The following is a 15,000-nucleotide window of genomic DNA, read 5'->3' as shown; positions in this document are numbered from 1 at the left end:
AAGTCCAGATGGGGCTTTATGTGTGCAAAGTAGAGAAAAAAAAGTCACATTCTTCTCCCTGCTGGCTGTTCCTCTTTTGATGCCACCCAAGACACGGTTGGCCTTATGGGCTGCTGGGCTCTGGTCAAGCTTTTTTGTCCACCAGGATCTCCAAGTCCTTCTGTGCAGGGCTGCTCTCAAAATGAGCTGTTCTTCTAGTCTGTACACATACATTGTTCTGACCCAAGGGACGCACCTCGGCCTTGGCCTTGTTGAACCTCATTAGGCTCACTTCTCAAGCCTATCCAGGTCCCTCTGGATGACATCCCTTTCTTCTAGTGTGTCAAATGCACCATTGAGCTTTATGTCATCAGCAAACTTGCTGAGAGTGCATTCAATCCCACTGATAAAAATGTAGAAGAGCACCAGTCCCAAGACTAATTCCTGATGGACACCACTTGTCACCAGCCTCCACAAGGGCATAGAACCGTTGACAACAACCCTCTGGGTGGGTCCATCTAACCAATTTGTTATCCTCTGAATAGTCTAGCCTTCAAATCCATATTTATATAATTTGGAGATAAGGATGTGGTATGGGACCCTATCAAAAGGTCTTGCACAAATTCAGGTAGATGACATCAGTTGCTCTTCCTCTGTCTTCTGATGTCACTCCATCATAGAAGACCACCACATTGGTCAAGCACAATCTGCCCTAGGTGAAGCCTTGCTGGCTGTCTTGGATTACTTCTTTATCTTGCGTGTACCTTAACATTTTCCAGGAAGTTATGTTATGTTCCATTCACAGAGCTGAGGCTTACTGGGCTGTAGTTTCTCGGTCTTCCTTTCTCCCTTTCCTAGAAATGGGAGTGATGTTTGTTTTTGTCCAGTCACCACATACTTCAGCTGATATCCATGACTTTCTGAATATGATAGAGAGTGGCTTGGCAACTACATCACCCATTTCCTTCAGAACTTGTATGCATGTCATTTGGCCCCATAGAGTTGTACAATTCAACCTCATCAGATGATCTCAGACTTGCTCTTTTCTTACAGTAGAAGGGATATTGCAACCCCAGTCACCACCTGGATGTTCGGTGATGTGAGAGTTGGGGGAAGCCTGACTGCCAGTGAACAGCGAGACTAAAAACTTGTTTAGTACCACAGCTTTCTCTGTATCTGTTGTTGCCATTTCTCCTTTCTCAGTTATCAGAGGAGGTACACTCTCCTTGACCTGTTTCTTCTGACCAATGTACCTATAGAATCCCCTCTTGTTACTTTTTACATCTCCCACCAAGTTCAGTTCCATCTATGCCTTGGCTTTCCTGATCCCATTTCTGCATGACTAGACAGTGTCCTTGTACGCTTCCCAGGCCATGTGTACCTGCTTCCAATGCTCTATGTTTCCTTCTTATCTCAGTTTGAACAGCAGGTCCTTGCTTAGCCATGCTGGTTTCTTGCCTTCTTTGATTTTTTATGCTGCAGGACAGAGAGCTCCTGTGCTCTCAGAAGAGCGTCCTTAAAGTGTTGCCAGCTCTGTTCCATTCCCTTTTCCCTGAGGAAAACTTCCTAGGGGATCTCACCCAAGAATTTCTTGAACAGCTGGAAATTTTCTCTCCTGATTTTCAGGCTTCTGATTGCTCTTTGCCAGTCTCGTATTGCTTGAGGTCATATATTCAGCCAGAGCATGGTTGCTACAGCCTGGACTGCCTCTAATCTTCTTCAATATCTAGTTTCCAACTTTTAACTTAAGTAGGATTTTTCCAAGCTGTACTATGTATACTATGTGAAGATATCTTTGTTGTATCCTGAGTAGACCAAACTGTGTTGCTTCCCATTCACAAAACTTATCATCTTAGATACCTTGACATATCTGTCCTTGCTCGACTCAGTTTTATCTAGCTGTGAAATATTTCAGACTTCTGCATTTCGGAGTGTGGGAAAGTGTTAATGATCTCAAGGATTTTTATGATTGTGAGGATAAAGAAATCAGAAGGTAAGTTTTCTTGCCTGAATTAGCTGTATGTATTGTCTTCTGTGAATGATGATATCAGAGCTGTCAAGCCTATCTAAAAATGGGATCAAAATTTTTTACAGTTGTGTTGATGATTAGTTATTAATTAAAATTAAAAACACACACAAAAAACTTTGTGATTATTTATAATGGTGCAACATTGAGGAAATGTTGACTTCTGTTTCAAAATATTTATATCAAAGTTAAAGATTAAATTATTGTGCTTTTTTTTTTTAAAGACTTTTTGAAGACATGTTGAAACTGCTTATTGGAGAAACAACATCTTTGACTTTTGTGAACTTTGTGTAGTGTTTTATTTGTAAAATTACTTTGATTTCACTCTTGCTCTGTGGCAGTTGTATTCTACTCTGATAGCTATTTGACTTATCCTCCTTGAAGGACTCTGGACCAGAGTGTTATTTGAAAGGTATAGGGTTTGGGTTTTTGTAACAGTATTTTAGGTGGTCATTATCAAATACCAATAGAATGTCTTAGACTGCGGAGGACCTGTGGTTATCAATCCCTCTATGCAAAAAAAAAGAAGTTTAGTTGCTCCTAATTAAGTGGTTTGTTTTTTGTTTTTTGTTTTTGTTTGTTTTTAATAATAATGGTGTGCAGGAATATTGGAATATTGAAAGCTTCCCTTTGCCTAATAAAAAGTAGTTTCTCATTGCTGTGGTGATAGTGTGCTAGCTGTATAATAAAAACATTTCTGTGATGTCTGTAAACAGTGTCTCTTGTTCTTCTGTTCCTTCCTTGCCCTGGGAAAGACTTAAAAGATGTTTGGTGGAGTTGGGCATACAGTCCTGCTTAACTTTACTTGATTGTTGAATGATTCTGAAAGGCTCCATAGGGAAGAGCTGTTTTGATTGAGCACTACTGGATGAAAAGTGTGGAAAAAACTTTTGTCTGTTCAGTGTTCTTGTTACGTTTTGTTTATGTACAACAGAATAATTTGCAGAGGCAGGGACCTCTGGAGGTAATCTAGCATGTGTATGTATGTGTACATTTGCACATTTCATACATCTACGCATTACTTGTCTTTGTATATGTATGCTATGTGTATATACATATATTCACATAAACCTTTTTATTATTTCTGCTTTTCGTAACTGGAAGTATTCCTCTTATCTTTTTGTTTTTGTTTTCTTTGTTAGTTTTTTCCTCTTTCTTTTAAGACACAATTCTTATTATCTCATTTTTCAGAGCCAGTGAAATCCACACTTGAAGCTGAACAGCTATTTTTATTTCAAAAGCCAGAAGTTTCTTTTTTTTGGGAAAGAAAAACTATACGTAAGAATATGGTGGTGGTGGTTGTTTGTTTGTTTGTTTTTTCAATTAAGTATATAGTTGTCTGTTAGCTTCTTCTGGGGAATGTGCCTATGGTAGATAACTGAACTCTAAACCAGACTGCATTGCAACAGCCAAATCAATTTTCTTTCCACACTGAAGTAGGGACTTGTATTTATAACATCTCTTTTCACCTGTGAAAAAGTGATTCATTTGCCTGCAAGTCAATATACTGTTTTTCAGGGATATTGTGATCCTATTCACTCCTCTCATAAATGCCCGCGAGAATCTCACACCCATAACATGCAGTGTCGTAGAATGCAGTGATTTTTAAGGAGTAGGTAAGATCCTGTGAAAATATTACAAAGCAAAGCATTGAGAGAATGTAGCTAATGTATTTATCTGGGCAATACTAATACAGTTCTGAATAAAAGTTCTGCATGAAAAGGAAGGGAGGTAGCTCTTACTATTAGCTCAAATGTTTTGAGAAATAGTCCATTAGGAAACTTCTTAATCAAGATACAATTCACACTATTAAAAACTGCACTGAACTGTTCTACTTCTACACTGTGCTAGCTATTTTGATTTTCAACCTGCAAGGCAGTTGAATGTTCCCAGCAGCTGAAATATACCATTCATATGTTGGTGTGTGAGAAAGAAAAAATTTGAAGAGAAGTGAATTACAGTAAATTTGCATTAAGTCTGAATAACAATTTTAGAATGTTTCCTTTGAAATAATTTCATACAAAGAATAGGGTGATTATGCTGTTGTATTGGATTATTGTCCATATATAAACAGCAAAAATAAAAAGTCAATTTTATGTTTGCAGTGTTTTTTTTTATGATTAAAATTGATTACAGCTCTCTTAGCAAAGTCACAGTTTTATACCACAGAAACTTAATAGAATCAGACTTGCAATAAGATTTGGTCCAATATTTTTAATGACAGTTATTGATCTGTCTGTTCAGTGTTGCCTGTTCTTGGCAGACATGCACTACAGGAAAGGTGGCTTATCTGCAGATATGTGTCCTGGGGAAGCTATGATGTGTTGGTTAATGGATTAATTTTGCTCTAAGAAAAGCTTTCGGAGGACCTTGTCATTGCTGACACAGCTTTGAACAAAAAACCTTACCTTGGAAGCAGTCATATTGTTGAGATCTGGTTCCATCTGCCAAGTCTCAGGGGAGGAGAAGAGATTGTAAAATATAAATCTTTGAAATGTCACTTTGCCTAGAGGAATGCATCTAGGATAATCAGCTTGATGCCAGTACATCAGCCTGTACTCTAGTTGAGTTTTCTCACTATCTTGAATTCTTTTTACGTTATCTTTTGTTCAAACTAGGATGTGACTGACTGGATCTCTGTTCAAGATCTCTGCTTGCTTTCAGTCAACTCTGTGGTTAAAAGGGTAGTGAAAGCAACACACTTATTCATTATTTCTAACAGATATGTGTAATAAATGTGTCCGCTAACTACTTCCTAAGTGGAACAAGGCATATGAAGTAGCAGGAAAATGAACAGTAACTGTCCTTTAGTTAGTAGATTTAACAAAGTAGCTTCAGGAGTGTCTGTTTTCAAGCTTAATGTTATCTACTACAAAAGTGTTAAGTGTCTACATGAGGAAAAAGGAACTCAGTCATGGCCACGTGACAGTTTCTACAAAGCCAGAAAATATTCAGCAGAGGTTGTTGAATCATGTCCATAAAATACATCATTCTTACAGTTGTGATTTTACTAAATGAATTTCAATGCTTTTGTTGTTGTTGTTGTTTGTTTATCTGTTTGCTTTTCCTATTTACTGCACAAAAAGTAACAAGACTAGAGGACAGAAAAAAGTTCCTTGAACATTGAAAATACATCTTTGAATCTGTCTTCTTAGTGAAATTGAGTATATTCAGGCCTTTTCTTGCTGTGTCTATTACTTTGTTATACGACAATATTATTTTTCTATTGGCTTTGCAGCTTATTTTACTGCTAAATAAATGTTCTGCACCATCTGTGGAAGTGTGTGTTTTTTGGCAAAACTCTTACAAGGAATGCATTCAAAAGTCAGTATTTGTACAGTAGAAGGTTATGGATAACTGTATTTTAAGGCCAAATGCAAGTGTGTTAGCAGCAATGTAAGAACTGCAGGGGGACAGAATACTAAGTACTCCATACTGTATGGAGTAGTAAGATATCTGAGTTAGTAGGTAGTGTGGTATACATAGTGTTAAGCAACTGTTACTCCTGCTATTGAAAATCAAATCCCATGTTTCTTTCTATGGAGGTATATGTCTTCAAAATTCTAAAGAAATAAAAAGAAAGAAAAAGAAAGTTAAAAAAAGAGTCTTCAGAAAGTATAAAAGGAGCAGTTGCCTTAGAGATCAATTTAGGATGAGCTTTTCAGTTCTTAGGCAGTCTGGTAGTAGAATAAAAGAGATGTAGGGATGCAAATAAATGGAGTATGAAATGGCAGAATGGTGGATATTGTTGACAGGAAAGGGTAAATGTAGAAAGGTAGAGGGAGAGTACTGAGGAGACTCTTGTAGGCAATTCTGCAATCTATATTATGAAATACTATATCACAATACTAACATTTATTAACATATTAACTGATATTATATATATGTATATATAATTGCTCAGCAGTTACAATGAAATAATTGCTGGTGGATATTCTGTGCCTTTTTATTAATCCCTATTAGCTCTATAGCCACGAACATCTTGCTGATTTACTTTAGAAATGAATGAAATCACTAGGAACTTAATCTGTATTGTTGCTTTTCCTGTATGACAGACCACTGCTTATGTAGAGAATAGGGTTAAATAGGTGAAGTCAAATTTTGGTCTTGATGTGAAGCTAATAAATTAAAACCAGAAGAGCGTGAAGTGCTATAAATGAAAATGGTTTTCCTTGAAATTTGAAAGACAGTGGCATGGGAGAACTAGAAGGTGAATTGCCAAATGCTTTTTTCTGTGTATATATCACACCCACTCACCTCATTACCCTTTATGTAAGTGTGGTGAAAAAGGGTAAAATATTGACTCAGTTTTTTTGCCTGCTTACTGTTGTGTCTCTATGGTAAAACAATGTATTTGATATTTGATAAAATGTGTTTGTTCTAATTTATTTAGGCTTATTTGCATACAGACTCAACCATGCTAAATTGAAAATAAAAGGTATTATGTTTATATGCCATTGGTGTAGTTGTTATTATATGGTATATTGGATCTCTGAGTAAATTTATGAAGGAGTCAGAATATCTTATAACAAATCTTTAAGACTTGTTGCTGATTATGAGAAATTGAATTAATCAGAACAGCAGTAGTGTTGATCTTCTGGTCAAAAAGAATGAGCGATGTAATCTTTTACTGTTTCAGATGAGTTTTCTTGAAGGTGATTCTCAGTTCTTGTACAACACATTGGAATAGGATTGAAGTGTCTTCAGAAACCTGTAATATGACCTGCATTCAGAATATTTTTTTCTATTTTTGTCACCTCTCCTCATTTTTTCCTTTCTTCCCATGAGTTTGATTAGGAAGTATGCAAGTACACAAAGTCATAAGAGAGGAAGGGATATTGGATGGTAAATGTGTTTAAGTGGAAGTGCAGTATCTGTACATCTAGAAACTAGAGCTTTCTTTAGCCTTTTTGTGATTGTTTCCTCTAGGAATTTCCTCTCACTCAGCTCCAGCATGGGACAAGGCTTCACATATTCAGTGTCCTGACCTTTATTCCATGACTCATATTTTATTTTCTCATTCTTAACAGTGGACTAACTTATATTTTATTATGTTTAGGAATTTCAGATATATTCTCTAGGAGATATAAAAAAAAATCTGTGTTTAAATATAAATATTTGTATCTACCAGTAAAGGCAAAAGTGAAATAAGATAAATACTAGACTTTGCTCATTCAGTATTTTACTCTTTATTTTTTCCAGGCAATAATTGGAAATTCTTTATTATTTCACTGAAATAAACATTACTAGTAGCTAAATGGCTTTGTATGCAATTATTATTATTATTATTTTAAACCGAATTAGCTTTATAATCTGTTTCTCCTAAATCATTGCTGGCTTGTAGACTAAAGTTGAGCAATGATGAATTAACTGATGGTAAACAAGAGCAAACAATTAGCATTAGATTCTTACTTTCCTGTTTACTTGGAGAAAAAAAACTGAAAATCTTTTGATCTGTAAAGGTGAAAAATTAATGTGTGAGATGAAGCTGTGCACTGATATTACTCCATCAGTTTTCTCCAGATAATTCACTGTAGTTCTGATTTGCTCACTGAGGACTGTCAAATTTTAAATTCCCCTATGTTAGTAATGAAATTCTCCATGAGAACCTTAGGCACATTACGTTTTCTGTAGCGAAGGCAGCAGTAGCATTCACTGTACTGCTACAGTGTACATCATTTCACATCTGTCCCAAAGCCTTGTGTTCTGAAAGTCTGGATTATTTCTACTAATAGGTTTTTAATGAATAGTTATCAGAAGCTGCTCTGCAGATGTTGCTTCACTCCTTATCTCTATTAAAAGGCAAAAAAACCCCAAACAAACAAACAAACAAACAAACAAAAACTGTTTGAGGGAAAGAACATGGAATTGTGTGATATAGTATCTTGGTTTTGGCTATAGCAGGGTCTCAGCAAATAAATAAATAAATAAAAATCAGGAGCCCCAGGAAGGGACTCCTTCAAGGCTATCATGTTGAGCTAATGTTGTAATTGAAGAACCATGAGATTATTGCTGGTTTTGTGTGAGCTAGAAAAAGATGACTTAGGATTGTTTTCATTGTGTGGTAAAGATGTAAACAAGCTCACACATTGCTAAGGTATGTGGTCAGCAGTGTTCTGCAGGAGACTGAGATTATATATAATTTTCAGTGCTTTTTTGCTTGATAGAATCAAGACTGAAAGTCACTGACCTAATTCTTTTATAATTTCACGTTTTTTTTCCTTGTTTTTTTAATTAGAGTTAATGCAAGAGTATCTGGTGTTGTGGCAGATGCTAGAATTGCAGTAGAATCACTGAAAGTACTTTTTTTTTTTAATTCTGTGGCAAACTTCATAAAATATGAGGCGAGGGTTTAAATATAACCCAGGGGAAAAAAAACAAGCTGAACAGAGATGTGTTACGCTTTATCTTTTGTTGCTGCTTGTTGTTATTGCTCAAGTATGAACAATGAAACATTGATATTGAAGATAGAATACTATAATAGACTTATACATTGCCTTTTTCCTTGTATGTTTCTCTTTTTCTTAACAGTGACTTTTATCACTCTGAAATAATAGGCAAAAATGTAAACCTAAAACTTTCTCTCTGAATTAAACAATAAAATATATTCAAATCTGCTTTTTTTTGGAGATGTACAATAAACAGTCATTTGCAATAACTATGTGAACTTGTACATACAATGATTATTGGAGTACTCTGTGTGTATTCAGAATAGCGCTGATGTTTTCCCTTTTACAGATGCAACTTTGAATCAATCATAGATACTTTAGGACTTCTCCAAAGGTGTGTTTTCGCCCAACAGCATGTAACAACTAATTTGAAATCGTTACTGTCCATCATGGTAATGACTGCTTAGGGACTCTTATATTTAGAGGTTATTCACATGCTGTATGCATGCATGCGATATAAGTGTATTGGAAATCCTTAAGGGAAAAATTGAGAAGGAAACTGCATGAATAGTCCAGGATACCAACATAGACAGCCTGATTCAGTGAATCAACTTGTCATCTTGGATAAATTGTGGTTCCTTCTCACTACAGAAAAGGGAATAGAAATACTTTCTGGTCTGTTAGTTCATGGGGTTAACAATATGCCTGTTTCTTCTAATTTAGGATGTATTAGTAACAGTTTCTGGGGCAGGAGAGTCATAGTGAAAGAATCGAAATTTAGCTAGGAAAACACCATCTGAAGCAGTCATTTTCAGGCATGTAGACGGTGACTGTACCTTCCAGAGAAAGACCTAGTAGACTCGCGTTTTCGGCTGTGTTTGGAAGCATATCTGTTTGGAATAACTGTTGGTGCTCAGTTCAGATTTGAAGGAAGGAGTCTATTGTGCTCTATGGTTGATTTATTATGTGTTTATTTTTTCATAGAATCATAGAATGGCCTGGGTTGAAAAGGACCACAATGATCATCTAGTTTCAACCACCCTGCTATGTGCAGGGTCACCAACCACCAGACCAGGCTGCCCAGAGCCACATCCAGCCTGGCCTTGTGTGCGTCCAGGGATGGGGCATCCACAATCTCCTTAGGCAACCTGTTCCAATGCATCACCACCCTCTGAAAAACTTCCTCCTTATATCTAACCTAAATCTCTTCTGTCTCAGTTTAAAACCATTCCCTTGAATTCACTTGACACTATCCACCCTCGTATACAGTCGTTCTCCCTCCTGTTTATATGCTTGTTTAGGTCTTCTCAGAGCCTTCTCTTCTCCAAGCTAACCAAGCTTGGAGAACAAGTCCCTCAACTTTTCCTCATAGGAGAGGTGCTCCAGTCCTCTGATCATCTTAGTGGCCCTCCTCTGGACTTGTTCCAAGAGCTCTGCATCTTTCTTGTGCTGGGTGCTGGGTGCCCCAGGCCTGGACGCAGTACTCCAGATGATCCCACACAAGAGCTAAGTAGAGGGGAACAATCACTTCCCTCTCCCTGCTGGCCATCCCTTTTTTAATGCAGCCCAGAATACAGCTGGTTTTCCAGGCTGCAAGCACACACTGCTGGCTCATATCCAGCTTCTTGTCTACCAGGACCCCCAAGTCCTTCTCTGCAGGGCTGCTCTGAAGTTCTTCTCCCAGTCTGTATAAATACCAGGGATTACCCCGGCCCAAGTGCAACACCTTGTACTTAGCCTTGTTCCACCTCTCTTAAATGCATGCTGAGGGTAATGACTTGCAGCACTTAATAGCAGAAGGTACATCCAGGCATCACAGGGACACGTGGTATGATCCCTCCCTCCAAATGTAGTCTAAGCCTCTCCTTGTTGATGGGCACTGTTTTTGCTGCCCACATCTCAGCCCTTTCTTGAGCACAGATTACTTATGCTGAGGTAAACGTTAGTTTTGTGATATACATCAGTACTGAAGAAGAAGAACTAGTCCTTTTATGAGCTGAGGCTTTGATTTGGGCTGTATAAGGTGGAGGCTTTAATCCTTTGTTGGAGAAAGGCATTTTCAAAGGGTTCTCTTTAGGATGTACTGCTTGAACCTCTGAGGATTATTGCTAAATATTTATGTGTAAGAAAATGAGTTCATATTTTAGGTTTTTAATTTCTTATTACAAATTTTGTTACTTTTCAGCATCTGCTTATTAAAATATAGTCAGATCTACCAGTGTTCTCTGACTTAAGTCTCTTTAAAATTTAAGAAATAGTTTAATCTTGGTGTTTTTGCTTGTAATGTTGGGAATTTCTTCACACAACTAACTGGTGTTGCTTTTTTTTCCCTCAGAATAAGGAATTAATTTGGTAGATATGTAGAGAAATATATATATATATGTATATGTGTCTCAGCGTTTGGGTTGCAGTACTGTGAAATTTATAGTCTTTGTGATTTCAGTATTTTTGTGTATAAAGTCATAGTCTAGGAATACTTTTTAACTGCAGATTCTCCTGATAGATTTTAAATGTCTTTTGGATAGTAAAAGTGGAGAATGAAATACTTCTTTCAGCTGTGCTATATCTATCTGTGCTTGGATATAATTTTACGTGTGTGTGTGTACACTTGCAGTATGGATTATGGATACCTTTACTATACTGATAGTACAATCCGGTAGCTGCTGAAAGTGTCAGTTTGTACAGCAATGATAGCACATTATCACTATACAATGACTAGAGTGTTAGCAAAACTAAGTCCAAAGATGGAAGAATGGACCACTATTCCTTTCCTCTCAAAGCATACTATTATGATTGTAAAAAAGTGTTAACCAATAGGTAGTAAGACACAGGGCTTTTGGAAAAGTCCATGTGTTGAATCTGACAGATGAAAAGATAGGAGATCAGTATGAGTGGAATTTGGAAGGGCACAGGAATCTATAAGTTAATGTAAACAGAAAGATTATTGTAACAAGGAAAAGATCTTGTCATGGTTGTATGTGTAACAGATTCTCTGTAAGTTTTGTCTCCATAAGGTATTGGTTTGCTAATGCCTGGGTCAGAAGTATGCGTTTGTATTACAAACTCAGGTTTTTAGCTATGAAAGTTTGTGATACAGTCTCTGATACCAGGTAAAAACAAACAAACAAACAAACAATGTAATTTGTGGACAGATTGTCTTTTTCTTTGTAATCTCTTTGAAAATGTTGGTGACGTTGAAAGGCTAGTTTGTGAGAATGTTTTGTGAAGCCAAAAGTGAAAATAAATTATCCTTCACTCCACCCTTTTCTTTGTCTCTAGGATCCCGTCTCCGCCAAGAGGACTTTCCACCACGGATTGTTGAGCATCCTTCAGATGTGATAGTCTCTAAAGGAGAACCAACAACCCTGAACTGTAAAGCTGAAGGACGACCAACTCCTACTATTGAATGGTACAAAGATGGAGAGCGAGTGGAAACTGACAAAGATGATCCTCGCTCCCACCGTATGCTGCTGCCTAGCGGATCTTTATTTTTCTTACGTATTGTGCATGGACGCAGGAGTAAACCTGATGAAGGAAGTTATGTTTGTGTAGCAAGGAACTATCTTGGAGAAGCTGTGAGTCGCAATGCATCTCTGGAAGTGGCATGTGAGTAAAGTTTTGTATGATTAACACCATGTAAAACTTTATAGCTGCTTTTATATTGCTATCCAGCACTTGCACACATTGAGCGGTTTGAGAGATAAGCATAGATAAGGATGGCATTTTGTCATCAGCTGTATCTCTTAGTCCAGGCATTTATACATGCATTTATTCAGTAGCAGTGACCGTATAGAATGTGATTTATATGGAAGTAGAGTTCTAGCCAGTGTATAATCATGATTGGCACAAGCATGGACAAAGGCTAATCTTCCTCTAAAGAATAATCTAATTTCTAAATTATGACTAAAGTTGGTTACGCTGAAACTAATGTGGAAAAATACCTATCATTTAATATAAGGTGCACTGTCTGTTTCTCTTTATTTAGTCATCTGTTACCTCAACAGGAACAGACAGCTTCTTGGTGTCTCATGTTCTGTAGTGCTGGAAACCTCAGTGTGTGCTCCTCTATCATAAACTTGATATAGGCCTCATTCATTATGTGAGTGGCAAGTGAAATTGTTGGCCATTTCTCATATCCTCCAGTGCACTCTTATTCTTTATCGATTCTCTTTGTCTTAAAAGAGAAGTCGTCACAGTTCTTAGAGAGACCACCCAGCATGCATGATATGCTTCCAGTAGAGTTAACAAACACATTCGTTACAGTCATAGAGCAAACAAGCTCATCATATATAAAATGTAACATTTTATTTAGTAATTTTTGCTACTTGGTTGTATGGGTTGGAAAAAAACTTGATTTTTTTTTTTCAGAGTATCAACAAAGCGTAGCTGTGTTCCTTTGCTTAATTGCGTGTTTTAGTAGAATTATAAATGCTGTTTTATTGCTGATCTTTAATTTTTCCCTCACAGTTCTTCACTTGGCAGTAATTTCAGCAAAATGTGTTTGACTGAATTAAGGCTTCAGCACAAGCTTTCATCACTTAGTTGTTAGAGAATGGATTTAAGAACACACAAAAAACATATGGTGGCCTAAAAAAATAGAGGTAGAAAAAAGCAAATTTTATTCCTGATGCAGTTGGGGACTTTTATAGCTATTGTGACATGATCTTTGGTTTTCAGTCTTTTCACAAATTGCAGAAAATGACATTCTTGAATTAGTTAGATGTTGGCATAGGCCAAGTAGAACAGACCTGTTCACAGCCTTTTCCTTGTCACAACCTAGGTTAAGAACTGTTTTAAAGGAAAAATAAAAGCAGGTTTGTTTGAGCCACTAACAAATGTATATCTGCTGATAAAGGCATCATAATGTTACTCTACTGCTAAGTGTAGGTAGGTATTTAGGAATTGAGAAGATGATCAGTGTAAGAAAGGTTGAAAGCTGGGTGAGTACAAATGTAGATAAACTTTAGCTGGATCATTCCTGTGTTTATATACATGTTTGTTTGTTTTTTTTTTGTTTGTTTGTTTTAAGCTATCTATTGAGAAACCCTGTGTGAAAGACATAAACATTTTGAGATCTTAGATAATCATGTTAAGATTCAGACATCTCCCATTGAAGCTCAGAACACTGTTAAAGTTATGCTTTGAGTCATCAAACTGAAGTGATCGGTTCTTTTGGAATTCAGAGGTGGTCTATGTTGCATCAGTTTTCACTGATCCCTACTTCAGTAGCTGCTATGAGATTCTTGTTACAGCATCTCCAGTCTTTGGCATTATTTCTTTAACCACTATAACTGATGGCAGGTCATGCATGAACTGCATGTGAGACAGTACGAGACTTTAAAAATAATAATACCAGGTTTCATTGTCAGAAGGATCACAGAACATGAAACTTTAGATCTGAAAATATAGCCAAAGTTTCTGCAATAGCAACATGCACCTGACATCACATTTTTTTATTGTTTTCATAGCTTTGAAATTTAACTGACTGAATTTTCCAGTTAAACGGTTTAGCAGTCTAAGGCAGGCATTCCGTTTCCACTTAAATTAAACAGTGTTTTGTCTTTCCTTGAGCCATACCGTGATTACAAAAAAACATTTACATTTGTGATTACAAAAAGGTATTTTCAAGGAAAAAACCCCAAACTGTAATCACTGTGTACATTGCTTGTTTGTTAAATTTTAGAGATCCTCTTGTTTTATGCTCGCTGGTTACGAAAGCTCATAGCAACATCAGAAGAGGTGTATCAAAATAATCTTGTGGAGAATGATACCCAAACTGACTAATTTTCCTGATTTTGAGACTTTTGTCTATAAATTAAGTTTTAAAGTGACTTTTAGAGAACACCTATTTCTAATGTCAGCATTTCTGGATTGAAGAAAGTGGGCAGGCCTGTAACAGGCCATGTGCACACTTGAGAAATGAGTTGTTGCTGACAGCCTGTTGTCAGCAGTGAGTCCTCATTCTCGTGTTTTCCACACTTCTAAGGGCAGTGAGTTGCCTGGATGCCAGGGCCCTGTCTGAGTGAACTGAGACAGCCACATGCAATCAGGGCTTCCTTCTGCTATCTCTAATGGTGTTGAAAACTGCTCTTTCCACACTGAGCTAAGCTGTTTTCATCACCAGAGAAAGAGTGGTTGTCCTTTGCTGACAACAGGGTTTTGGATTACCAGATGACTGTAGGTGGCCTCAAATTGCATTATTAGAGAAAAACTTCTAAGGTCTAAAATAGCTTGAGTCTGCTATTTTTGTGGAAAAACCAACAGTTGTTTTACTTTTCTTATTATATTGTCATTCCACACTAACGCACACTTGGAACTTTGGAATGATTTGTGAAGAAATATTTTGGCATTTTCTGTACCTGTTAAGTCTGGTTGCATTTATGCATTCAGGTGATATTGCATTAATTATGATTCATTCTTTTATCCTTCCATTTTTCCCTTCCATGGTCACCTGGCTCAAAAGCACCAACATTGAAAATCTTCTGATGTACCCATTAGACAGAAGAAAAAGCTTAAGTGAAATTCAGTTTGATCATATAGTGATTCAGAACACAGAAAGTAGCCCATCTTGAATGTAACCCCTTCCCTTCCCTTCCCTTCCCTTCC

The 15,000-nt window shown here is 36.9% G+C and overlaps 1 protein-coding gene across 7 annotated transcripts in view; it reads left to right on the top strand.

Annotated features, from left to right (window-relative positions):
• Nucleotides 1-15,000, top strand: part of ROBO2 (roundabout guidance receptor 2) — a 455,306-nt gene that overhangs the window by 32,805 nt on the left and 407,501 nt on the right. For all 7 annotated transcript variants that reach the window (XM_031556595.1, XM_031556582.1, XM_031556578.1 and 4 more), the window contains exon 2: nt 11,674-12,000. In XM_031556595.1, coding sequence (XP_031412455.1) covers nt 11,674-12,000 — 327 coding nt within the window. The remainder of the gene's footprint in view (nt 1-11,673; nt 12,001-15,000) is intronic.

Source organism: Meleagris gallopavo, chromosome 1 (genome assembly GCF_000146605.3).
Source record: "Meleagris gallopavo isolate NT-WF06-2002-E0010 breed Aviagen turkey brand Nicholas breeding stock chromosome 1, Turkey_5.1, whole genome shotgun sequence".
NCBI classification, from domain to species: Eukaryota; Metazoa; Chordata; class Aves; order Galliformes; family Phasianidae; genus Meleagris; species Meleagris gallopavo.
Note: the sequence above shows the minus strand (reverse complement) of the source record. Positions and strands in the feature narration are given on the sequence as shown.